At 40.1% G+C, this 25,343-nt stretch overlaps 1 protein-coding gene across 6 annotated transcripts in view; it reads right to left on the bottom strand.

Moving 5' to 3' along the window:
* The window catches only part of LOC120562315 (F-actin-uncapping protein LRRC16A-like), an 83,626-nt gene that overhangs the window by 6,836 nt on the left and 51,447 nt on the right, over positions 1 to 25,343 (bottom strand). For 3 of the 6 annotated variants that reach the window (XM_039805984.1, XM_039805978.1, XM_039805979.1), the window contains exons 15-36: positions 24,323 to 24,399; positions 23,016 to 23,120; positions 21,474 to 21,543; positions 20,357 to 20,368; positions 19,488 to 19,569; positions 19,288 to 19,387; positions 18,430 to 18,484; positions 13,607 to 13,779; positions 13,202 to 13,270; positions 8,169 to 8,262; positions 7,905 to 8,003; positions 6,819 to 6,947; positions 6,544 to 6,675; positions 5,905 to 6,080; positions 5,034 to 5,121; positions 4,612 to 4,752; positions 3,663 to 3,680; positions 2,782 to 2,848; positions 2,341 to 2,561; positions 2,032 to 2,141; positions 1,662 to 1,919; positions 1,341 to 1,554 (exon numbers count right to left, since the gene is read on the bottom strand). In XM_039805984.1, the coding sequence (XP_039661918.1) occupies positions 1,341 to 1,554; positions 1,662 to 1,919; positions 2,032 to 2,141; positions 2,341 to 2,561; positions 2,782 to 2,848; positions 3,663 to 3,680; positions 4,612 to 4,752; positions 5,034 to 5,121; positions 5,905 to 6,080; positions 6,544 to 6,675; positions 6,819 to 6,947; positions 7,905 to 8,003; positions 8,169 to 8,262; positions 13,202 to 13,270; positions 13,607 to 13,779; positions 18,430 to 18,484; positions 19,288 to 19,387; positions 19,488 to 19,569; positions 20,357 to 20,368; positions 21,474 to 21,543; positions 23,016 to 23,120; positions 24,323 to 24,399 (2,490 nt within the window). The remainder of the gene's footprint in view (positions 1 to 1,340; positions 1,555 to 1,661; positions 1,920 to 2,031; positions 2,142 to 2,340; positions 2,562 to 2,781; positions 2,849 to 3,662; positions 3,681 to 4,611; positions 4,753 to 5,033; positions 5,122 to 5,904; positions 6,081 to 6,543; positions 6,676 to 6,818; positions 6,948 to 7,904; positions 8,004 to 8,168; positions 8,263 to 13,201; positions 13,271 to 13,606; positions 13,780 to 18,429; positions 18,485 to 19,287; positions 19,388 to 19,487; positions 19,570 to 20,356; positions 20,369 to 21,473; positions 21,544 to 23,015; positions 23,121 to 24,322; positions 24,400 to 25,343) is intronic. The other 3 variants (XM_039805981.1, XM_039805980.1, XM_039805982.1) reach the window with 3 other exon arrangements.

Here is a 25,343-nt window from a genome sequence, read left to right as displayed (position 1 = left end):
AAGTTAGGGACAAATTATACATCTAGTGAACACACTTAAGGTGCCAACACCATCTCATATTTCAAAGAGACAATAGTATACAAAACATACAGTTATTGTCCTTATTAAACTCTTGGGTTATCTCACTAGTTCAGCTCCCACTGAAGAAGTGACTGTAGAAAATAGAGCACTTATACTTTAAGGCATCTTAGTGCATGTGGGAATTAAATAGGAATTAAATAGGTGAAATATTCCCACAACATTTATGTCCTGCTGTGAGTCATGACAGAGAATTTGCATATCCGCCTTCTTTCTTGTCTTCATTCTGTCCATTTGCTGTTCATTCCTCCATCTCTTCCACTCTGCACTTCCCTCCTCCTCCATTCCTTTCACCTTGTCATCTGGCAGTTTTTTGTGTGTTTTTATGTTAACATGTTGACAGGTGCAATGACTATGTTTGTTTGTGTTTGTGTGTGTGTGTGTGTGTGTGTGTGTGTGTGTGTGTGTGTGTGTGTGTGTGTAAATGCTTCTTATTTTGTGTTGTCCTAGCTGGAACCTGCAGTTAGTGAATGTTGAATAAAACAGCCTTGACAAGTGGAGACTGAACACCTTCAGGGCTTTGTCCCCAAAACAAAATCTAATGTTATACCATTATCATAAAACCTTCAAATCAATAAATGGCTTAAATGCAGCTTTAAAAAAATTTAGTTTTTATCTACTGTTTTACTAAAACACTGTTTTTACAGTCTCAGATCTGCAGATGGAAGTCTAGACTTGAGTCCAAAGGTAATCACTAAACCTTTGAATCTCTTTCAAGAAATGCAATGACTGAGCTTGAAATATTTTATTATCTTAACTTTTTTTTATTTTTTTATTTTACAGTCGGATTTTTCCATTTTATTGTGGTTTATTATTGTCACTTTGTTTTTGCTGGTCTTCTTGTTTGCTGTATTTGTTTCTGCATTTGTTCTTATTTCAAGATCCCCTTCTTCTGGAGCTTTCAACCAAATCACATGGATCAGCAGACTGAGTTTGCTTAGTTGCTATGATTCTGACCTAAAAGTTGATGTAAAGGACCACGTGATATGGTAAAAAGCTCCAATAGAAGCAAACAAGTCAACATTGAGTTGAATTTATTTTGTCAACTCCTCTCCGCAATGCTAAGCATGAACTATCAAGCTTACTTTGTAAAAAGTAAATTACGACCAAACACAAATATTACTGGTGCAGGATACACAGTTTTTAATGTGGGGAGTTAGCATCATCTTGTCCTTTGTGGTTCAAGTCCGGTACATCTGTCCCTTGCTTTTCCTTCTTTCTTTATAACTGCGGTGCTTACTTTTTAAATCACACCACCTCACCTTGTGTGCTCTCCTTTCCTGCTTTGCCTTCATCTCTGCCAGAAGGCCACTGCCCCCCATCATCTGCAACCCCGGGTACCGCCTGCCTCCCTGAGGACTTCCTCGGCCGTCTGAACTCTCCCAGGGCTCGTCTATAGAGTCTGGCGTCCTCAGCTCCTCTGAGCGGTCTGAGCTGCTGCTGTAGTCTGTGGGCTGCGAGCGGCTGGAGGCGTCTCTGCAGTGAAGACAGAAATTATTAGAAAATCAGGAATCGGGACCGGTACATTGAGACTGATGTAGTGGGTAATCGGTTGTTTTATAACAGAAAATATTCATCTATACCTGGACTTTGGCTCAGGCGCTGGGCTCTTTACTGCCACCTTTGGTGAGGAGGGCTCCTCAGGGATGGAAGCCGTCGTCGAGCCTACAGAGGCTGAGGATGGACCTGAAGCTGGAGGGGTTGCCTGGTTTTTCTCGGATTTATCTGATTTGTCAGATTTATCTGCTTTGTCGGATTTGGCAGAACGTTTGATGAGGTTAAGGAATCCTCCTTTACTCTTCTTCTTCTCTCCATCCTGAGATTCTGAACTCTTGGAACGTCTGATAAGAGAAAGAACAAGAGACAAAAATACTTAAGAAACTTAAGAGTACAATCTACTGCAAAAAAAGTGCAGGACAGTCATTTATGAGGAAAAATATAAATAAAGCATACTTGGAATCCATCTTGGTGACCTTTGTAGAGAAAAACTCGTCCACACCCTCATCCACCCTTCCCATCAGGCCATTCTGCTCCCCATCCTGAGATGGAGTACTGTTGATTTGCTGAAAGAGGAAGTTCAAGAATCTGATACCATGTCCGGAACATCTGACAAACAGTAGATCTACTGTCTCCGTGTATGGGAGTATTTGGTATATATCTTTTGTGTTAAATGTTATCTCGCAAGTAAATGAAAGTAAGCCTCTCCTGGAGTTACTAATGTCTTGAACATAACTTAAAAAATCCATGCAAAGCTTTACTCACAGGTATTTTGCTGGAATGTGTTTTCTTGTTCCGGCGGGGTCGCAGTTTGGTGAAGTGTTGCAGCTTTTTTTCCTCCTCAGATGGCAGCTCCACCATCACTCCTGGCGCTCGGTGCTCCAGTTTGGGCAGGACCTGAGATGGAGTAGCTGGAGTTTGAGATGAAGGGTCTTCCACATGGACAGGGACGTCTTCCAGGGCCTTGTCCAGGTCAAACTCCATCTCTGTAGATTGGACGGCCATTAGGTTTGTGATTAGATAAACATTAAATCAACATCAATATTAAGGATTTATTTAAAAGACCAAATATTGAATCATTAAAACTAGCCAGCCTAATCCATTAGCTTTTTATAGTATGAAGCAGAAAGATAATGTACTATTTGATTCTAATACAACTCAATGTCATATAAAATATATACAAAAAATATGTAATTAACTGCTTACCAAAGGCACGAGACACCGGCCGAAGCATTCTGCTGTGGATGCTCTTCCTCTTGGATTTAGGAGTCACCTGAAAAAGGATAATAATCAGACAAAATTTGTGGTAATTGTTAACAAAGATAAGCCATGTTCTTATCCTGGGAAACAATTAAACAAGCAATATTGTCAAAAATCATACAGTTTAGCTGACTCAGGCTGTTGGATCCTTGGTTTCCTATTCAGGATTCTGTTCACAGTTTATTTGTAACTACACTAGATTTGACAGTCTGCCAGCTTGCACTAAGACCAAACACCATCCTAATTAATCATAACAGTTAACAAACTGTAGAGGTTCTGCATTGGATATATCACACACGTCTTGTAATATTTTTTTCTTTGGGTTAAAATGTGTGCCATGATGACAGTGTAAGCTAGAATAAGACAAACATCTTGATCTACATATAGACAGGGCCTTCTTATGTTTAATCAAGGCACACTGGTGAATGAAATAGTTGTTTATTATGTATCCTAAAATGTAAAGTGAGAGAGGGAGAGTTAGGTCAACTATTGAGGTTATGAAAAACATACAACTTATTTCACTGTCTTCATACATTGGTAGAAAGTAAACAGTAACATGTGTTGCATATTATATTACATTTAGGTTATGATGATGACTGTGCATTGAGTGCAGAGGAGCAGTGCATTGTGGCTGGATGCATCCATACTGTAGTTTTTCTACACTCTTTATAATAAATCGCAGGGATCAAATATCTAAATACAGGAGACTCAATGTGCTGTAGTTGAAGCTACAGCACAGAGGACTGTGTAAAAGATTATTATAGCAGGCAAGCATAGTAAAAAAAAAAAAAAAAAAAAAAAAATTTTTAAAAAATTTAATTTATTATACTGGTGCAGCACAAAATCTCCATGGAGCAAAGGTGTAAAGAGAAGGAAGAACAGAGGAAAGGAGATTGAAGAGGAAGAAAGACAACACACAGTAAAGCCTAGTGAAGACAAAAATGAAAGAAATAGCTGGTTTCATGTAAAACAGGAGAAAGTAGAAGTAAATAGGATAGAGAGGGATATAAGATGAAAAGAGGGGTAAGACACCAGAGAAACAGACAGGACATGAACATGCAGCTTCCTGTTGACTGCAACCTGCATTTACTCTACATCACAACTAACATACATCGTCACAGCGATTGTTTCTACAACAAATCTAAAATGAAACGTTTTAAAAAGCAACCATTCCTCATCTCAACAACCATGGGATTTTCACAGAGGTTGAATAAACTTGAACAGTGGTGGATGGCAAGTAAACATTCATTTATTTCAAATGTTTCACTCTCCGTCAATGTCCTTCTCTCTTTCCATGTTCCTAGTCCTGGAGAGTATACTTCACTCATACACATATAAAGATTTATGACAAATGGTTTCCTATTGTCATTCTTCTATCACAGAATCAAATCTGACCCAATTCTTTTTTGGAAACGTGAAACTCTTGTCTTGCTAGACTCCAGCAAGTCTCCACACACATATCTGCCCTGATACAGAATATATAAGCCAACATGAATGGTCACTTATAAAAGCAGTAAGCATACTTTTTTGTTGTTGCAAAAAGGTCACTAATACCAAAATCAATTCTCAACTGTCTAAAGTAAATGCAGAGATGCCAATGTCAATCTTCCCAGTAAAAGGTAATATTAAGTCAGATGTAATTGCTTGTATTTGTGTCAACAACTAAATGTAACAGGTTGCATTTAATTATTTCAGTTTACTGAAAATCCAGTCACATGAAAAACACAAGAGAGCTAGATCATAATTCATGAAAAATCATGGACCACCCAAACCTACCATGCATGTCTCCAAATCCTCCAGCCTCTCAGCCTCAAGGAGCTCGGTCGATGCCCGTTTAGGAATCTTCTCCTCTGGGACGTCCAGATCCACCGACTCCTGCTGCACCAAGGGGCGACCTCGCCTCACCAGATGGTCTGCCTGGGAGGACGAGAGGAGAGGAAACCGGGAGCACAGGTGTTGTAGGAAGAAGATATGGGTGCAAGGAGGAGAAGAAAGAGGGAGAAGAGAAGATGTGGACAGGCAAGTGGAAAGAAAAGGTGAACAGAGAGAAAAGGTGGAATTCACAAAGAAAGGAGGATGAAAAGGGGTTTCAGAGATATTTACATATGTCACAACCAAAAAAAATTTGATTTTCAAATTAACAGCCAAAATGAATGTGTCAGTGAGCCAGTTGAGAGCTCTTATGACTTTAATCTTACCAGAGTGTGTTGCGAAGTGGAAAGAGCCTCCAAAATCTCATCAACAATGCGATCGGACAGAAAGGACGCTAGACTCAGCTTCACCTCACTGACAGAGGGAGAAAGAGAGTTGGTCAGGTAGCAAAGCAAGACAACCGAAACAAACATAACTACAGAAAGATCTCAGGGATTTGTCTGTGAAACACACACCACGCACACTAGGGATGTCACGAGAACCGGTACTTTGTTACCAACTCAGTACCAAAATTCTGAAAACGTGCCGGTACTCAGTAGGCTACCGTAGGTACCGGGGGATGCAATCCTTCCGGACCTGACGGGGGCAGTATATACGCCTAACGTTAAAAATGTTAGGCATCCTGACCAGCACGGAAAAACAGCGAATAGCCCCTCATCTCCCTGTACGGCTTGACCGCATTCAGCTTCTTGCTTTACCGTACATCTACAGCGGTGGCTTTCACGACTTCACCTGGAACTCCCAAACCGCAAGTGAGTCTATTTCTCTCTGCCGTTGTATCACAACCTAACTTGTGCTTTGATAGCGCTTGTTTTAACGGACCTCTGTAACATCAGTTAACTTTAACCAGCCTGGTTCTTTGTGAAAAACAACAACGGCAGAGAGAAACAGACTAACTGAACATGCTTGCTGTCTGGGAGTTCGAGGTGTACTCATGAAAGACGATTCTGTACGCTGGCTGTGTGGTGATGCCAGGCTTCAAAGCAACAAGCTGTGGGGTCCAGAAGACTGATGTTTTCGTTTTTGTAAATCACGCTCTCCTTGCCCCCACGCCATAACAGAAAGTTGAAACTAAAAGAAAACACTGAAAGAAGAGTGACATGACGCTGCCCCCCCACCCCCCACACCCACACCCACCTGATCTTGTTGATAATATCCACCCCAGACTGCTCCAGGAGGGTTTTGGTGACGAAGCTTTTGGGTACGACCATCTTGGCTGAACTGGCCTTCATTAGCTCTGGACGAAGACTACTCCTCTTCATCACATGGGGACACAGAGACTCTGCTGCATCCACCATCGATTCCAACAGAGTCTGAAAGGAAGGTAAGATAAGAGATGGATGGATATGAGCGAGTGTGTATATAGAGAGGGCTTTGATTAAAACAACTCCTGGCTGACAAAGTGAGTATACATCTTGATTTGATAACCCACCAGCAAATAACTTCAAACTTTTTTTTTATCTGAAATTGGTTGGTATGAAAAGCGCTCTATAAATAAAGATTATTATTATAATAAATCAAATAAAGTGTGTTGAAGTCTTTTCCTTAGATTCAGTGTTTTCTGTTCACTGCCTGTAGGTGGTGCCTATTTTCTAGTTTTCAGTCTATAAATTACAATTACAAACAGACGCTGTAAACCAAAAATACTGTGAAAATGATTTACTTTGACCGCTTGGAAGTATTATATTTGTTTTATTAAAGTATTCTTTTTTTGGTGGCTACAATTCATAGTTTACCTTACCATTTTTCTATCATCTCTGGAGTATAGGGCCCTACCTGTAGTTGTTGGTCCATGACAGTAGTCACCTCCCCAGCCATAGACTCCAGTTTCTCCTGGATGGGTCCCGCTGACGAGCTGTTCACCTCCTCTCTGGCAGCTGATCCTAGGTGGTAGAGGTTAGGGAGCAGCTGGGGAGACACAGAGAGAAGGACAAAGGATGGACTTAGGAATCAAAGAAAGGCTGTAGGAAACTGATCTTCAAATGATCTTCTACAGAAAACATTTCCATTCACATGCACCAGCGAGGCCGGTGTAATGTGTCTTTCCTCACCGTTTTAGAGTTCCTGGCATCTTTGATCAGGTTCTCTGCTGACCTGACGTCCTCCAAGATGGCGTCCGTCTCAGAGTTCCTCAGAGAGTTCAGGTGGTCCTGCACCTTCACACAAATCCTGTCAATCATCTGGAAGACATGAAACGTCCAATGCTTAATACATGTATTCGTTTTTCTGACTTAAATAAATAAAACCGATAAAAACTCTAGGGTTAAATGCTATATGAGTTCAATACCCAATATAAATATATAATCATTATTTTGTTTTGATCTGTGTGATGCTGATTTACCTAAACAGAAATAACTACAGTGGCTAGACACACTAGCCTGACAAGCCAGACCCACATCAAGATGTTGGGTCTGGGAACTCACCATTGACAGGGATCAATCCGAGGGATGGGATAAACGGTTGTCTTTCAAATTCCCTCTGCACGCAATAGAATAGGCTACAACCAGGCAGAGCAACGAAGAAGGTAGTGAAGCTAGTTGATAGATTAAACCTTTGCCGTATCTGGTCGGCAAAACTCTGAACACATCTTCCTTTTTTAAGAATGATTTCTGTGCCGTTATTTGTTCTTTTCTCAAAGAAAAGCTTAACTCCAAGTCTTCCAGAAGACCGCTGTTCCCAGCAGCAGCAGCCAAAAGCCCGCCCAACGACTCTATACACGATGCGATTGGCCTGACCAAAATTTGGTTTTTCCAGCTCGCAAGTCAATGGAGAGTGCCTAGACCCCCCTGGCTGCAAAATAAATTTGCTGCCACTAGGGTGCGTCTAGATTTCTAGGCTATAGACACACTGCTTAATGAAATATAGCTTTGTCTTCACAAAATATAAATGTAATCTACCAAAGGGAGAAGTGAGTGCAATCAAGACGAGCTTTAAAACCAAAACACTCTTGAGCGGCTTTACATAAAAAGTTAGTGTACAGTTAAGTAAGCGTACTTTTTTATTTTGTATCAAACAATACAGTCCTATCAACTTTATAAACAATTATAGATTAAGTGGTCACAAACGTATAGATTATAGTGTATATGAATTCAATAATTCAATCATGTACATGTGTTTGTATCAGTTTATTGACACACCTGTTGTGTGGTTGTGGTCACGATGCCCTGCTGCAGCCGATAGGCTTGTTCCTGTAGGTATTTTCTGGTTTCATGGTTCCTGTACAGATAATTCTCAATCTGGGGAGAAAACACAAAGCAACTGTCATGATGATATAAAACAACCGGCTATTCGGTTTGATTTTCCCTGAAGTTGTTGGATATAGGGCATTTTTCTACACTATAAAAATCCTGTAACGCTATTAAAAGGGCAGCTGGAGGAACCAATGAGAATTCTTAACATACCTTTAGCAAGGCGTCCTCTGTCTTCTCAGGGCTGGCCTTCAGAGCCTGGGAGGCATCGATGATGGGGATGGGCATGAAACGAATGGTGAAGTTCCTGATGGACACACAGTTAGTTCACATTACAGAGGAAGGGAAAGAGGCAAAGATGTGTGAAGAGATGCACAGATACAGACAGGTCTTCCAATAAACACGAAGGATAATAATGCATTTGAACACAAACATATAGTATAATGCAATATGATGCACAGTTCAGCATCTGCAATTTCACTCAGTAAATATATACAGTAGGGATATGCATCCACTTGTGGTATTTCTTGATACATTCATTTATAATTTAAGAATATCTGCATATTATTTTACAAGGTTAACTTGCTGTCATTAAGTGTATTGAAACATGACATATACAGTAATTATATGCCATGGTTCAATCAGCATATTGAGTGTGTGTGTGTGTGTGTGTGTGTGTGTGTGTGTGTGTGTGTGTGTGTGTGTGTGTGTGTGTGTGTGTGTGTGTGCGCGTGCGAGCAGGTGTGTGTGTGTGTGTGTGTGTGTGTGTGTGTGTGTGTGTGTGTGTGTGTGTGTGTGGAGACAGCATTATATGTGGCCCAGCCCCTCAACTGCTCTCACATTGGTCTATTACAGAGGAATTAATTGGCAGCATTAGAGAGGTTACTGATCTTGAAATAGGTCACCACACAGGATTAATATCCAATATTAAAATGGAGAAGAAGAAGGAATGACAGGAGGAAGAAATGAAGACAGTAGAATGGAAAGCAGAAGGCACAGAGAGATGAAAATGACGGCGTTTGGAGGCAAAGGAAAGGCAGGAGGGGGAGTCAGATGTTGTTGGTTTTGAACCTTAAAGGCAAAATGAGTTAAGCAAACCACGCCAGGCAACATGGTCCCAAAACTAATAAAGATTTGACTTCTGTGTGAACCCGTCTGCTCTCTTACCTCGCCTCTCGAACTCACAGACAAGGACATGGCCATGGCATGGCAAACCATTACATTCATCATTACCGATAAAGCTGCCGATTTCCTTCTCAATTCATTGATTGCATGCTTTATAATTTAAAATCTTCAAATAAAGTCTTCAAATCATTGTTTTGTCCAAATAACCCAAAGATATTCAGTTTACTATCACATAACAAAGAAAAGCAGCACAGACTCACAAAGGTTTAAACAAGAGAATAGCCGGCATGCTTACTCAAATACAATGATAAACGATTAATCAATCGACCAACTTGGACAACTCTTTTCCCTACTGATCCCAGTGCATGCATGTGGGATGCTGTCGCTTCATTTCTACACAGCTTTTATCATTTTTGATCTTATTTACATGATCAAGCTTTAAATTAGGTCCTTAATGCCCTTGAAATCTACAGTACTATATGTCTATGATAATCAAAAAGCATGTATACTGTATCTTTTGATGCTGTTAAAAACAGGAGACTTTGTATACTTTCTCTGTTCACTTGACATGCCTACTTGCACTTAATATTTTGCAGTATTGAAAGTCTGGGGAAACCTCTGAAGAATGTAATGTCGAGCATTATGAAAAGAAAAGACAAAAAATAGCACAAGAGACTTGAAAAAATTGAGTGAAGGGAGCATGCACACAGAAAATTGTTATTTCAATAATGCAATACAGAAACTCAGATGGGAAATGGGTAGATGTGCTGCCGGGAGAATATGATAAACAGAGAGAGAAGATGTGAGAGGTGGATGTACAGATGTGTCCCAGAAGAAAATTTGGTGAGATGCACATGTCATTTCCCACTCAGAGAGAATATTGAACATCCAGACAGTAGACAAAAATCTGATTTAATCAGTCTCGACTTGTACTTTCGGTCTCTCTTCCTTTCCCTTCCTCAGCATCTTTTTTCCCCCCCGCCATTGCTTCTTTGTTGCTGTATTCCCCGTGTTTGTCACTCTCTGGTTTCCTTCCTCTCATCCTCTCTCCTTCTCTTCCTGTCTAAACACACCTCAAGGTTTCCTCGTGCTCAGCACCAAGCCAAATTACATCTTGCCTGCAACAGCTAACCACACATGCATCCCTTCAGCAGCTTTCATGTATCTTAACAGTGTTTGTATACTGTTAGTATAAAGGTGTAAAAGTGCATAGTAGCATTTACAGACATTTTCATTTCGAACTGTAGCACACAAGCAGAAGGTCATCAGCATATATCACATATATCATATATATATCACATATATCATATATATATATATATCATATATATATATATATCATATATATCATATATATATATATATATATATATATATATATATATATATATATATATATATATATATATATATATATATATATATATACACAGTACACAGTTTATTTTCATGACTATTTACATTGTAGATTCTCACTGAAGGCATCAAAACTATGAATGAACACATATGGAATTATGTACTTACCAAAAAAGTGTGAAATAACTGAAAACATGTCTTATATTTTAGATTCTTCAAAGTAGCCACCCTTTGATTTTTTTATTAATAAGGGACAAAATTCCACTAATTAACCCTGACAAAGCACACCTGTGAAGTGAAAACCATTTCAGGTGACTACCTCATGAAGCTCATTGAGAGAACACCAAGGGTTTGCAGAGTTATCAAAAAAAGCAAAGGGTGGCTACTTTGAGGAATCTAAATGAAAGACATGTTTTCGATTTTCACCTTTTTGTTAAGTACATAATTCCATATGTGTTCATTCATAGTTTTGATGCCTTCAGTGAGAATCTACAATGTAAATAGTCATGAAAATAAAGAAACACATTGAATGAGAAGGTGTGTCCAAACTTTTGGCCTGTACTGTATGTATGTATATATATATATATGTATATGTATGTGTGTATGTATGTGTGTATGTATATATATATATATATACACACATATATACATATATATACACATATATACATATATATACACACATATATACATATATATATATACACACACACATATATATATATACATACATATACATATATATACACATATATACACACACACATATATATACACATATATACACACACACATATATATACACATATATACACACATATATATACACATATATACACACATATACACACACACATACATACACATATATATATATATATATATATATATATATATATATATATATATATATATATATATATATATATACTACACATATATATATATATATATATATATAGTGCCCTCGAAGTATTCGCCCCCTTGAACTTTTCGACCTTTTGCCACATTTCAGGCCTCAAACATAAAGATATAAAACTGTAATTTTTTGTGAAGAATCAACAACAAGTGGGACACAATCATGAAGTGGAACGAAATTTATTGGATATTTCAAACCTTTTAAACAAATAAAAAACTGAAATATTGGGCGCAAAAATTATTCAGCCCCCTTAAGTTAATACTTTGTAGCGCCACCTTTTGCTGCGATTACAGCTGTAAGTCGCTTGGGGTATGTCTCTATCAGTTTTGCACATCGAGAGACTGACATTTTTGCCCATTCCTCCTTGCAAACAGCTAGAGCGTCAGTGAGGTTGGATGGAGAGCGTTTGTGAACAGCAGTTTTCAGTTCTTTCCACAGATTCTCGATTGGATTCAGGTCTGGACTTTGACTTGGCCATTCTAACACCTGGATATGTTTATTTGTGAACCATTCCATTGTAGATTTTGCTTTATGTTTTGGATCATTGTCTTGTTGGAAGACAAATCCGTCCGCAGTCTCAGGTCTTTTGCAGACTCCATCAGGTTTTCTTCCAGAATGGTCCTGTATTTGGCTCCATCCATCTTCCCATCAATTTTAACCATCTTCCCCTGTCCCTGCTGAAGAAAAGCAGGCCCAAACCATGATGCTGCCACCACCATGTTTGACAGTGGGGATGGTGTGTTCAGTGTGATGAGCTGTGTTGCTTTTACGCCAAACATAACGTTTTGTATATTTGTTGCCAAAAAGTTCGATTTTGGTTTTATCTGACCACAGCACCTTCTTCCACATGTTTGGTGTGTCTCCCAGGTTTAAACGACCACTTTTATGGATATCTTTAAGAAATGGCTTTCTTCTTGCCACTCTTCCATAAAGGCCAGATTTGTGCAGTATACGACTGATTGTTGTCCTATGGACAGAGTCTCCCACCTCAGCTGTAGATCTCTGCAGTTCATCCAGAGTGATCATGGGCCTCTTGGCTGCATCTCTGATCAGTCTTCTCCTTGTATGAGCTGAAAGTTTAGAGGGACGGCCGGCTTCGTAGATTTGTAGTGGTCTGATACTCCTTCCATTTCAATATTATCGCTTGCACAGTGCTCCTTGGGATGTTTAAAGCTTGGGAAATCTTTTTGTATCCAAATCCGGCTATAAACTTCTCCACAACAGTATCTCGGACCTGCCTGGTGTGTTCCTGTTCTTCATGATGCTTCTCTGCGCTTTACACGGACCTCTGAGACTATCACGGAGCAGGTGCATTATACGTTGAGACTTGATTACACACAGCTGGATTCTATTTATCATCATTAGTCATTTAGGTCAACATTGGATCATTCAGAGATCCTCACTGAACTTCTGGAGAGAGTTTGCTGCACTGAAAGTAAAGGGGGCTGAATAATTTTGCACGCCCACTTTTTCAGTTTTTATTTGTTAAAAAGGGTTTGAAATAGCCAATGAATTTCGTTCCACTTCATAATTGGGACCCACTTGTTGTTGATTCTTCACAAAAAATTACAGTTTTATATCTTTATGTTTGAGGCCTGAAATGTGGCAAAAGGTCGAAACGTTCAAGGGGGGCGAATACTTTCGCAAGGCACTGTATATATATATACATATATATATATATATATATATATATATATATATATATATATATATATACATATACATATATATATATACATACATACATACATACACACACACACACACACACACACACACACACACACACAAACACACACACACACACACACTATCAGTATACACAGATACAGACAGAGCTACTTACTTCTCCAGAGCGGCTGCTACATCCTGAAGACCCTGAGGGCCGGTGTTGTTCTTATCCCAAAACACAGTCCTGCACAGACAAACACACATTGTGACACAAACAAATCTGGAACTAATGAATCCAGAGAGATGATCTACTAACAACCAAGAGGCACTATGAAACTGTGTTGTGTAAAATATTTCTTACAACAAGGTGCAGTCTTATGTAATTTCATCCAATGTTCCTCTTTGAGGTGAGTTTTCAAATTCAATTCCATAAGAAAGACATTTGCATGGGTTTCAGTGCATAAATGGTCAAATTTAGGCAGCTTTGTATAATGTAAGGTGTAAAAGTATGTGATTTATTGTTAATTATAAAAATAAATCATAATGTGACATAGCCTTTGACACCTGAACATGTGCTCACCTGAGTTTAGAGTTGATCTGTAGCGCCTTGGCCAACATCTTGGCTCCCATGTCCCCCATGGCGTTCCCGCTGATGTCTAACCTGGTTAGCGAGGAGTTGCTGCCGAGAGCGTTCAAAACGATGGTCAGATCACTCTTCAGTCTGGAGTCTGCTAGAGACAGAGAGGTGAGGGGCTGGGGGGTTGTGGGGCGGGGGGGTGTTTGGGGAGAAAGAAAGAAGTGTATTTAAGTGTGGGAGGTGGTGAAAAGAAAAAAGTGTTGAGAGAGGGTTAATATTACGAGAACAAGAGATTAAATACAATCGTATGATTGTTATATCTGATTTGTTTGTGACTGACACAAAAGCAGGACAATCTTTGGTTTATCTGCCGCCTGCAGGCTGTTCAATAGAATCAGACATGATGAACTGCCTTCCAGTTCTCTGTGTTTATTTAGTTTTGGCATCACCAGCAAGCAAGCATTGAAAAAGAGCTTTCTTGGCCCTTGTTGTATATCACTGCCAATGTTAATGTTGACATTGAGAGCATTAATATTCCTTTAACCACTGCCAGCTTGTTTTCCTGCCAAATTGACCTTGAATTTATTTATTGTCTACGGATGCTAGTTTTCCCCGTGTCTTCTATTTACTGTATGGGACTTATTTCCTCAGAATGTGAGCAAGCAGTCGGGCATGGCTGTCAGAGCTCACAGCAACTTTGACATCATTATTAACATTTCTGAAGCTTTTTAAAATCAATGAAAACATTAAAAAGCATCCCTTTTCCACATTCAAAGGCTGATAAGGATTCACTTACTGCCTACCATTTAAGTCAGACTAGTGTCAACACCAGGTAATAAATCTGGGTTATTTACTTATTTTTCAAAATGGCCTGTCGTCCAACTTATTTTTTTGCAAATATAACACTAATTATAAAACTATCTGTTCCTGCAGGGGCTGGTGGTGACTCAAAAGAGCAAACCCCAATTGAAACATTCATCAGAGGATCAAGTGGACTTGCAAAAGACTTCTCTAAAATGTCAGAGGTATTATCTTTCAAACCAAGGCATTCCACAAGGCAAAATGAAAAATGCAGTACTGGATCAAATGGATTATGTTGTGATGTGAGAGTGATATGAGGGCTTACAAATGTCCAACAGTGCCTGTCTGTTCACCAGATTTGCGCTAATCTATGATGTATGCCATTTACACAGCTGGAGACTCCTGGGGGCCGTTTTCACAAGAACAGTACACAGATGCAAAAGCATACAGCACTGTAAGAAGCAAGTCCCTGTAAGGTCTGAATGATGTGCGAGTTCCTCTCTAATGAAGCTGCTGCCTTTAAAGGAGACTGATAAAGTTAAGGGTATTTTATAGGCAGATTCTTTTGGACAGCAATGTATAGTATGAGTGATGGAATAGTATCAACAGGGTTATAAAAGGCAGAAAATTACTTTTTTATGTCTTGTCTGAGGATGCAGAAATAATTATTTACTGCCTGCATGTGCTCCTGTGTGGCACTGAGCAGACATTGAACATGCAAATTAAATAGGTACATGTTTATGGACGAGAAGCCACAGTAGCTTATTCTTACTCTAGTGACGTGAAGTAAAAAACAAGATTCCATCACTAGGGTTTCTATAAGCTAAATAATAAAAATAAAAACCTGGAGTAAAAATGTCCTACTGTAGCAGAAATCCAGTGCACCAATACCATCGGGTTGTAGCAAGAAATGTAGAAGAAGGGAAGTATACAATGGTAACATCTGTATGTTGTGCTGACAAATGTAATTGTAAGTCCTGTCCCTTCCAATGGCTAAGACTTTCAGGGCCTCGGATTCTCAGCCTTTATTAATACTCAAATTGTGAAATCATTACCCTGTGTACGCATACAAGCATTGTTTAATAAAACCAAGAAAATGAGAAATTGTAACCCAAGATGTGCAAATAAAAGTGACCTTATACTGAAGAAGTAAATTTGAAATGTCCGCAGCTCAAGGCCAGATAAGCGGCGCGGACTCCACCGCTTGCTGCGACCGCTCTATGATCCTCGTTACTCGCTTTAGGTGCAAGTTTTAAGAGTTATAAAAGGGTTACGCAGCAGTCAAGGGAATCAGATTAGAAAAAGAGCTTTAATGTGCACGAAAGAAAATCAACACACAAGAAAGCCTGAGCAAGTACCGGTAAGCTTGCTAAAGATTCCTTTGTCTAACTCCACTTTCTATTGTCCAAAAAGAGAGATCCTCCCCCTGAAAAATGCTCCAATGATCACTCTCAGAACATGCGTGTAAAGCTTCAATTGGCTACTTTTTAGGCCTAAGACCACCTCTTCCTGGGGATTTTTCACTAGATGAAGTCATTTAGCTGATCTTGCATTTTGAATGTTTACGCTTAAGGCGTTTTTGGTATAAACTTTTCACCAGATGGACTATCCGCAACTAGCGCGACTGCTTCAGTGGTATATCATCGTGCCTATTAGCGACTGTATAACGGCAGACCATCTGTGGATTGTCAGCAGCTACACAGCTACTGAAGACTGCACGAGGGGGAAGAGTCTTTGTGTAGCACTGAGGAAGGCAGCCGCTGGAACCAGTAAGACAGAGAAAGTCTGTGACTCCCATCAGGCAGACACATTGACATCTCCTATCTATATCACATTAATACACGTTGTATTTGTCCCCATAATTCAATTAAAAACCTGATTTATCATATTTTACCAATACAATACCAGAGACAAATTAATCTATTTAATGAATGTCCGAAAAGACATGTCTCCTGCATCCCTTTTCTTACTGCCATAACAAACCAAAACAATTATCAGCATGGTATGATAATTACTACTAAGAAGCTTTGGTCTGTGGTTTTGCATGTGCTGTAGTTTGTATAAGGAATGAATATACAAGGAATACATTTGCTGTCAATGGTGGCAGATTTGCTGATAAAAAAAGTCTAATCTGATGTTTTATTTTGATCTAAGGTTCTTGTTCTATAAAAGATTTCTGCAATTTGTTTTTAATTTGTGAGGTTTTCTTTCTGTGGATTAAGGGAATAGTTCAGCATTTTGGGGAAAGACAGCAGCCGATTATCTTAGCTTAGCATAATAAAAACAAAACAAGGAAACCGCTCACCTTGCTATGTCCAATTGTAATTAAGCGGCCTCACAGTATCTTTTAAGTGTGAAACTAGTGTGAATAATTGTTCCCAGTCTCATCCTCACCATGCGGTTTACAGGTAACCAGCTGAGCAGAAAGATACTATAGTTCAAGACAGTCCAGGTGTTGGAAGGCAGATTCAGTTCCCTTTGGTCAGAGCCAGGCTAGCTGTTTACATTGTTGTCCAGTCATCACTAAGCTCTTTCTGCACAAATATAAGAGTGATATCAATATTTTCTGAAACACGGTGTATCCGTTTATATTCAGGCAGCCGTGCGGTATCTGAGATCTGTCTGTCTGGACTCAGGCCAGGACACAGAAACACAACAGGGTGCTGCCTGGAGTTGTTGGTTTGTGTGTTATAATTATTCTGTGTTCCTTGTTATACACAGGCGAAAGAGGAAAAATGTGCTGCTGAACGAAATTTGTTATCACTACAGGCCTTCACTTATCTGTGTTTGCACGTCAGCTCTGGTTGAAAGATACCCAAGAGAGTGGTTACACACTTGTCTCTCTCCAACACACACGTAGAGAGACAGGATAAAATGTGCATACTCTAAACACACAACGTGTGGCGCACACAACATGCAAGTGCACACATTACATCCTTGATCCATAGAAATCCATGCACCACAGCTACTTTCATCAACAAACCCTTCTATGAGATCATCTCTTATGTAAGCTACAAAAGAACTATATTATCTGCCATTTTTACTTCCTACCTTTTTTTTATTCCTTATTATCCACCTCTAATGAACATCCTCTGACCTACAACCCTTAACCTCTGCATATCACTTTTTCAATACCCATCCATTAAGTTTCTCCCTCCTTTCCTTCTCTTTCTGATCCCACCTGCACAGCCAGATAACCAGCTCATTCACACAGAGAGAGAGAGAGAGAGAGAGAGAGAGACTGGTCCAGCACAGAGTGGCTCAAAAGGACCATCAATCTAGCACATTCGCCTCTGTGGTAGACAAAAAAAGGGCAGACACCGGGGCAAAATCTGTTACAGCTCCCATGATGGAGAGAGAGAGATAAAAAAAAATAATGAGTGTGATGGATTGAGAGACAGAAAGTAGGGGGGCAGCTAGAAGCTGGAGAAGATGCCTTTATTTCATGCAAGAAAGAAAACTATAGCTTCCCCTTCCCTGTAATATCTAGATAATTCCCCCTTCAGAAATCCAGTGGATGGAGGGAGTGTAGAGGCTAAGCTATCATCTCTGGTTCATTTATACATTCTGAATTGAGATGGTGGTAATTGCAGATATGTTGACAGTGATATGTAAAGTAAAAAAAGTCTTGTCAGTTTTTGTCAGTTTTAAATGCTTGGATCATAATCCTGTGAGACGTTTCCATGATGTACTGTACTTGTAATGCTGTAGTAATGTATGCACCAGACCCTTTATATGAGTGAAACAGCATGCATATTTCAGTACAGCTCTCACAAACCACATGGTTTCAGTTTAATGTGACACTTTATTGATCACTGTAGGGTAATTATATTCACACCACCCTGCGCAGGAGAGGTCAGAGGTCAGCTGTAGAGCAGCTGGTGGAGATTCAGTGATTTGCTTTAGCTGGATGCTGGCTGATAACAGGATTTGAAACTGAAGCATCTGTTTGGAGGACTGTCCCCATCACCATTTATCTCTTGTCCCTCACAAAAGCCAGACAGAGAAGGAAATTAAAAACTCACCGACTCCTCTTCCTGAATCATGTGGACCAGGCTGTCCAACACTGGAGCAAGGTTTCTAAGTTAGGCAGAAGAAAGACAGGAAGAACATTTGAGGAAAATATAGGACAATCTTTTAAAAAACTGCATTGCACAGATTTTTCTGTATACTCAAGTATAGAAAAATCTACAGAATATACTCTTTCTAGATTATTCTGTGCAATTCCATCTTGAATACAACATGTTGTAGATCTCTGGTCATCTTGATCCCCTCACTATGTACTTTGACTAAGTATATAGTGGACAACAACAGTTCTCAGGGAGGAAGATAGAGATCAGTGCCATGTGGCATTTGTAAGATCAAACCCTGCCATCTATTTGACTCTATTGATTTCACGTTGGTTTGTAAATGGCATCTGACGGAGCAGTCTGTGGTCACCCACAACATACACACTAAAGCACAACCAAACCAAACCCAAACCGGGCCTAACCCCTAAGATTTAGGTTAGCCCTGTACTGTACATGTCAGTTGTGCACAGTACAGGAGGAGCCCTGTACTGTATTATTATTATTTTTTACAATGTCTTTATTGATTTTTCATTGCACTCATAAGTAGTACATTACAACTTTTGTTTAACAAGTCCCCCCCTCCCATCACATCTCTTGTACTATAAGAGCTATAAAAAAACAAATTATATGACAGTATCATACAGAATGTACAGAACAATGGTATCTTTAGCAAAGTTATGATATGCATCAATACAAAAAATAAATGCAGGTTGCACCTTTGCTATCACCCTCCAAGAGATGCCTCAGTTCTTTCCCCTTCTGGGGTACACACTTGCTTAAATTTTAGGTATCCTGTCTGTACTGTATTCTTACTTGGACTTGATGTTGTTGAAGTTCTTGCCCAGAGACAGGTGTCTGATGGATCGGTTCTTGGCCAACCACACCAGCAGGGTGGACAGGTCTGAGTCCAGGCCTGGAGGCAGAGAAAATGGTTAGAAAAAAATAAGGTTAACTGGTAACTTTATTTATTTATTTAACATGAGGTTAGGATTGAAAAGTTCAAGTTATCTCACCGTTGTCAGAGATGTCTAGGCTGGAGATGTTTGGGATCTCTGCAATGCAACCTTCAAGGATCTGAGAACCTCCTGATCGCAACTGGGAAGACAGGGGGGCAGATTTGAAACACACAGGCACAGATCCACACACACACACACACACACACACACACACACACACACACACACTCAAACATAAACACATGCAAGACACACACACACAAACACACAAAGTAGGTGTGACACATTGTAAAATATGGTCTGTTCATCTAATAACAGTACAGGTAACTAGAACTTGTTACACTTTGAATACATGACTCCTTAATTGGAATAAGACAGCTGTTAATTGCAATAATTAAACCTATATTTAAAAAAGGTTCTGATTTGCTAAATGTCAACAGGCAAGGTTACGATTGTTCAGTGGAGCCTGCTAAGTCCTGGCCAATGGGATGAGGATCCTGGGAATCACACCAGTTGATAAAATGTAAAACTAATTACTTTATCAGTGTTTTTTTCCACCATGACTGCAAAATGTCACAGTGCTTTCACAAAGGCTTGCACTGTGGAAATGTTTAAACAAATACTGTGAAAACAACAAAGCAAGTGGTTTGATACAAAAACATCTGCATAGGTGAAACAAGCATTCGGTTTCAAAGCACAGACGACTAATCGATGACTAACTTAAAATGACTAACATGGTGATGGAAAATGACCATACAGTCAATGAAAATGAAAATACAACTTCAAACACCACGTCATCCAGAATAGTAATATGGACCCCCGGGAAGAATAAGATCAGCAGAAAATAAAGCATCTGCCAAAACAGACGTGCAAATAAAAAATGGAATGAGATGTTAATTATTAAGAATGAGCACATTGGTACTTACACAATGGCCAAGCTTACAGAAGCATTAGGGGGAGAGAACAGCAACTCAGAGCCAAGCCAACAATTACCAGCAACAAAAAACACAGATGCTTAATGATCATACTTCTGTCTTCACCAATGACACACACACACACACAGTTGCACAAACACACTCAACAAGAGTCATATACACAGTCCTTATTTTGCATTCTGTCAGCCCACTCAAAGCGCAGTTTTGGGATGCCGCCACCAAACGGTTCATTAAGACCTCGAAAAGGATGGAACATATCATTTCCCCCGCAGCTTCAGTTGGGGAAGACTTGTATGGGAATCTACAATTGGATTTCCTGTGTAATTTTCATTCATGTGTTATCTTTAGCAATCCCATTGAATCTGCAGCAAGCTGTCTTTTTCTATTCGAGCAGGGGAGTAGATGAAGGCGAGGAGCCGGTGCGTGTGGGTGGGTGAGAGTTGTGATGAAACAATTAGGGACGGAAACTAAGCCCCCTTCCTCCCACTCTGTTCATCTCTTCCCCTCCACCCCTGCCTGCTTTCTGCCAAGTATGCCATTATACAGCCTCTTAACAGTTTCACTGGCCTGTCAAATGGTTTTGGAGTGGATCCTATAAAGCTGATTGCACTGGATGGGTGTTCCTAACTATTAAAAACCTCACTCTCCAAACTTGAGCTGACAACGGCACTTACACAAATGCTGCTGCTAATATGAGTCACAGAAAGGAATAAAGGAATACAATTAAGAAAACAAAACCAATGCCAAAAAAATCCACCGGTTGCAGTCTTTTGATAAACACACAGCATTGTGCTTTAACTGTGTTCCCTACTTACTTAGCATATTTACCAGCATTATCATGAGCATCCCTGTGCCTATGCAGTTAATGTAACTGCAGCTGTGGGATCTAGTTCTACTCTCCTCTGCAAAAACACTGTTGTCAGTGCATTTGGTTATACATTTAAAACTCTTTATTCATCTGTAATGAATGTTAGGTGCTTCAGCTCTATGCTACATTAAGATTTGATTTCAGTGCAGCCACGAGGAAATGATCCCTAACGAGCCATGCACAAATTAACAAATTGTAGAAGACTTTAAATGAAATGATTTATGAGGGGAAATGACTTACCTCACAGCAGCTGAGGTCGAGAGACACCTCCTTCAGATTGAGATTACTGGCCAGGCCAAGCAGGAGAGCTCTAAAAGAATGTGCACACAAAAAACAAAAATGAAGTTAAAAAATAAAAATTAAAGAATAAAATAATTAAATCATTTTAAAAAGGTATTGGGAGATAGATTTTGATTCCTGAAAGTGTTTCATTGTGTAACTAAATGTTAGTAGACTGGGCATTCATCCAGGCTTCCCTACACGGGTTATATATTTTGTTCAATTTGTCTCCATTTGTTTTTTTCCACTGTCAAGATCCAAACTTTAAAGGGGTGATAGAATGATTATATAGGGTATTTCACACTGTTCCTTAAGGTCTCCAAATAGGGTATGTAACATTGATTGGGCTGAAAATGGCCCAGGTGCTGTTCTATGCACCCTAATGCAAACCTTTGAAATAGCCCTAGAATGAAACGAGAGGTTTTCTCCCTTTTATGGTATGCTCATGAATATTTAGATGAGCTGCGCGCTGATTGGTTGGTTTACAATGAGCGAAGCTGGAGACATAAGGTGTTGAACCGTATATGTTTGAGTCTCAATCAGAGGAAGACTCTGATGTAGAGTAGCAACCAGTCGACATAGATTGGAAATGACTACTTCAGAGTGGTAAGTTTTGTCATTTAGCATTTACTTGCACCACAACCACGACCAGCAGCTCGCGGTGCTCTGTACCCAGCTCACAGTCACCTTTTCTGAGGTAACTAGACCACCAACCACCACTGACCTGACAGAGCTCCACGACCGGCAGCTCATGGTGCTCTGTAACCAGTGCACAGTCACCTATGCTGGGGTAACTGAATCACCAACTACCGCTTACCTGGAGCACCACGACCAGCAGCTTGCGATGAAATGTGAAAAGTGTCAGCATTCCCTGTACAGCCTGGAACACTGCATTTACGACCGTGGTTCATTTACAATATCTTTGAAAAACTTCCAAACTTTCTTCTTTGTAATTCCCGTGAAAGTACACAGAGCAGCGCACATCTAAACTAGTGTCTGAGATCTACGCTCGATAAGGTACAATAAGGTACAGCCACCGAGTTGATGTCAACTATTAGCTTTGTTGGGAATCACCCGTTTTCAGCGGCAGTTTCAAATTGTGAGATCTGCATAGGAAAGGGATGTCAATGGGACTTTGAGGTTCTATGTATGCCCATTTTACCTATTGAACTTCGTTATTCAACTATGACAAGGTAAACTCGGTTTTGTATTCTATCACCCCTTTAAATATAAATAATACAACTTTTAGTAAAAAAAACATTAAACTGCAGTGCCCCAGTTAGGGCAGATAGAGCTGCAGCAGCTGTCCTCTAATGCAGCTCCTCACTGTGATATAGGCAGACAAGACAAGTTTGTTCTGACTGTAACTTAAAGTCAAAAAATGTAAAGCTTTAAATTGTGATACAGGTAATAAAGGAAGAGGAGAAACAAAATGTACAGTCACAGAGAATGTGGGGCAGAAGCTCCTCAGACACATTAAATGTGAATGAATTGTTCTCTCACTTGAGGGCCTCTGGTGGCAGCTTGGTCCCTGACACGTTGATGGAGCTCAGAGACATGGCACTGCTGAAGAAGTGCTTAAACGACGGAGGCACCTCTTTGCCTTTCCTACAGAAACAAAAAGACAGCAGGACATAAAATAATGCCGGACAGATACACTAATGACTTGACACTTTCAAGCTCTTTTGATCCAACACCATATACAGCTCAATGATGTCCTGAGTTCAGGCCAGCATTAAGCTTTTAGTAGTCTTGCCATATCCTAAAAGCCTGTGACCCAGTTTAGTTGTTATCTCTTCTTGAAGAAACCGTTTCAGCTTCAAGTCTCCATTCCCTTTATTTCCTTCCACTTCAACTGCAAAAACAAAAGTTGATAGTGCAGTTGCGGTTTTAGCGCCAACCTTCTGAAATCATCTTCCCCAATTATCAGATTTGCTGAAACTTCTGACTCTTTTTAGCAGCTTTTAAAAACCCATTCTCTCATTGTGCTGTGTTTTTATTTTAAAATATTTGTGTGTAATTGTGAAACACTTAGTAACTGTGTGTTTTAAAAAGTGCTATATAAACGAAGCTTTCCTTACTTACTACACTTATGTTCTCTCCTCCTCTCCCCATGCCTCCTCCTCTCTCTCACCTTTCCTCTGCTAATCTTCCCTCTCACCCCCCCCCCCACACACCCCACCACCATCATCATCATCTGCTGCCCTCTCCCCTTGATGAGGTCCTCAACTCCCCTAGAGGCACACTGCAACGAGATAATAAAGAGAACAAAAACTCCACCCACCTCCCATCTGTTACACATTCACACACATATGCAGGCACTCAAATTTGAACACACTCAAATCATGCACATTTACAAACCCGATCGAATCATGTTCCAACCAAATGTAATCATGGCTGTAATGGCACTTTGTAACCAGCAGGTGTCGCACATCAACATACAGACAGAGTTTTTGGCTAAAAGCAGCTACTGTAACAAGTCATTTCAGGTCAAATCTGCCTCTTAGGGCAAAACGACACTTTGATGTAGACAGTACCATATTAAGATGGGAAGGAGACCCACAAAAAAGCCTCAGTGGGGTTATGGGGCCATTTTCCAGTGTGTACATGATGGATGACAACGTACATGACATCCCAGACCGGTTTTATATATGCAACTCAATATCGACATTGCATTAAGGGCCCGATTTTGCAGAAATATGCAGGTGGCAGTTGGGGATGCCTTTGGATGTCATCTCAACCTTCAAGCTACAGCATCAAATTAATTTATTTTCCTCTTTCACTGTTGGCACCACCCAGATGGCTCTTACCTGTGAGGGAAGATGCTCTTCGACACGTTAAGAACAGAGAGGTATTCGACCGAGCCTCGCAGCAGAGCTGAGCAAACCTGGAAGACACACAATATATCACCATAACATCTGAGCTGAAGTATTATTAGGGGTCCAAGCCCGAGTGGGCTGGGAACCGCGGTAGCAAAGCTACGCGGTTCACACAGCAGGGCTGTGGAACCCTATTGTTTTTCTAAGGATTATTATTTTCCATCATCATCATCATCATTATTCTTCTCCGCCTAAAACTCCCACTACAGCCTAAACCGTACATGGTGAGGGGGTGCCATTTTCAGGACTGGTCCAAAACTCCGCAAGGACCTCAGGCACAACAATTGACCCACTTCCACCACTAGGTGGCGCTTTAGCAGAAAAAATGCGTTTAGCTCTATAACTCCTACACCAGACATTCAAAAACCATATATCCACGCGTTCCCTGGATCCAACTGAATCGCCTGATATAGACCACGCCCATTTCCGCCTAGACTTTTATGCGTGAAAAAGCGTGATTTATCAAAAACCTACTTTTTCGATCTCCTCCTAGACCGTGTGAGCGATCTGCACAAAACTTGGCACGTAGCATCTCCAGAACGACCTGACAAAATTTATCAAAAGAATTTTTATAGGATAACATTTTGCATATTACGCACAAACACATTTGTGTAGCTAACTATGAGAACACTAACTTTGCCATATCTCAGCCAAAATAACTGCTATCAAAGCAAAACTTTAGATTCTTGTTTGCCATAACCCTCTGGAGGTGGCCAACACATTTTTGTTGTTATGAGGTCATAACAAGCAAGGTTACCTCCCCTTTCTCTGCTTTGCCTGCCCAGAGAATTTGGCCAACCCATGGGAGAGAGACATCATGGCTTTCAAACGAGAAAAGTGGCAGTTGGTCAAGGACACACCCCCACCCTCCACCTTGCCCCGCCCTCTCTCCTCTTCAATAGCTAGAGACACAAAAATGGCACATACTAAGGAAAGCTCATTGTGGGACTGG

Source organism: Perca fluviatilis, chromosome 7 (genome assembly GCF_010015445.1).
Source record: "Perca fluviatilis chromosome 7, GENO_Pfluv_1.0, whole genome shotgun sequence".
Classification (NCBI taxonomy): domain Eukaryota; kingdom Metazoa; phylum Chordata; class Actinopteri; order Perciformes; family Percidae; genus Perca; species Perca fluviatilis.
The sequence above is the reverse complement of the archived record's forward strand: the minus strand, read 5'-3'. Positions and strand labels throughout refer to the sequence as shown.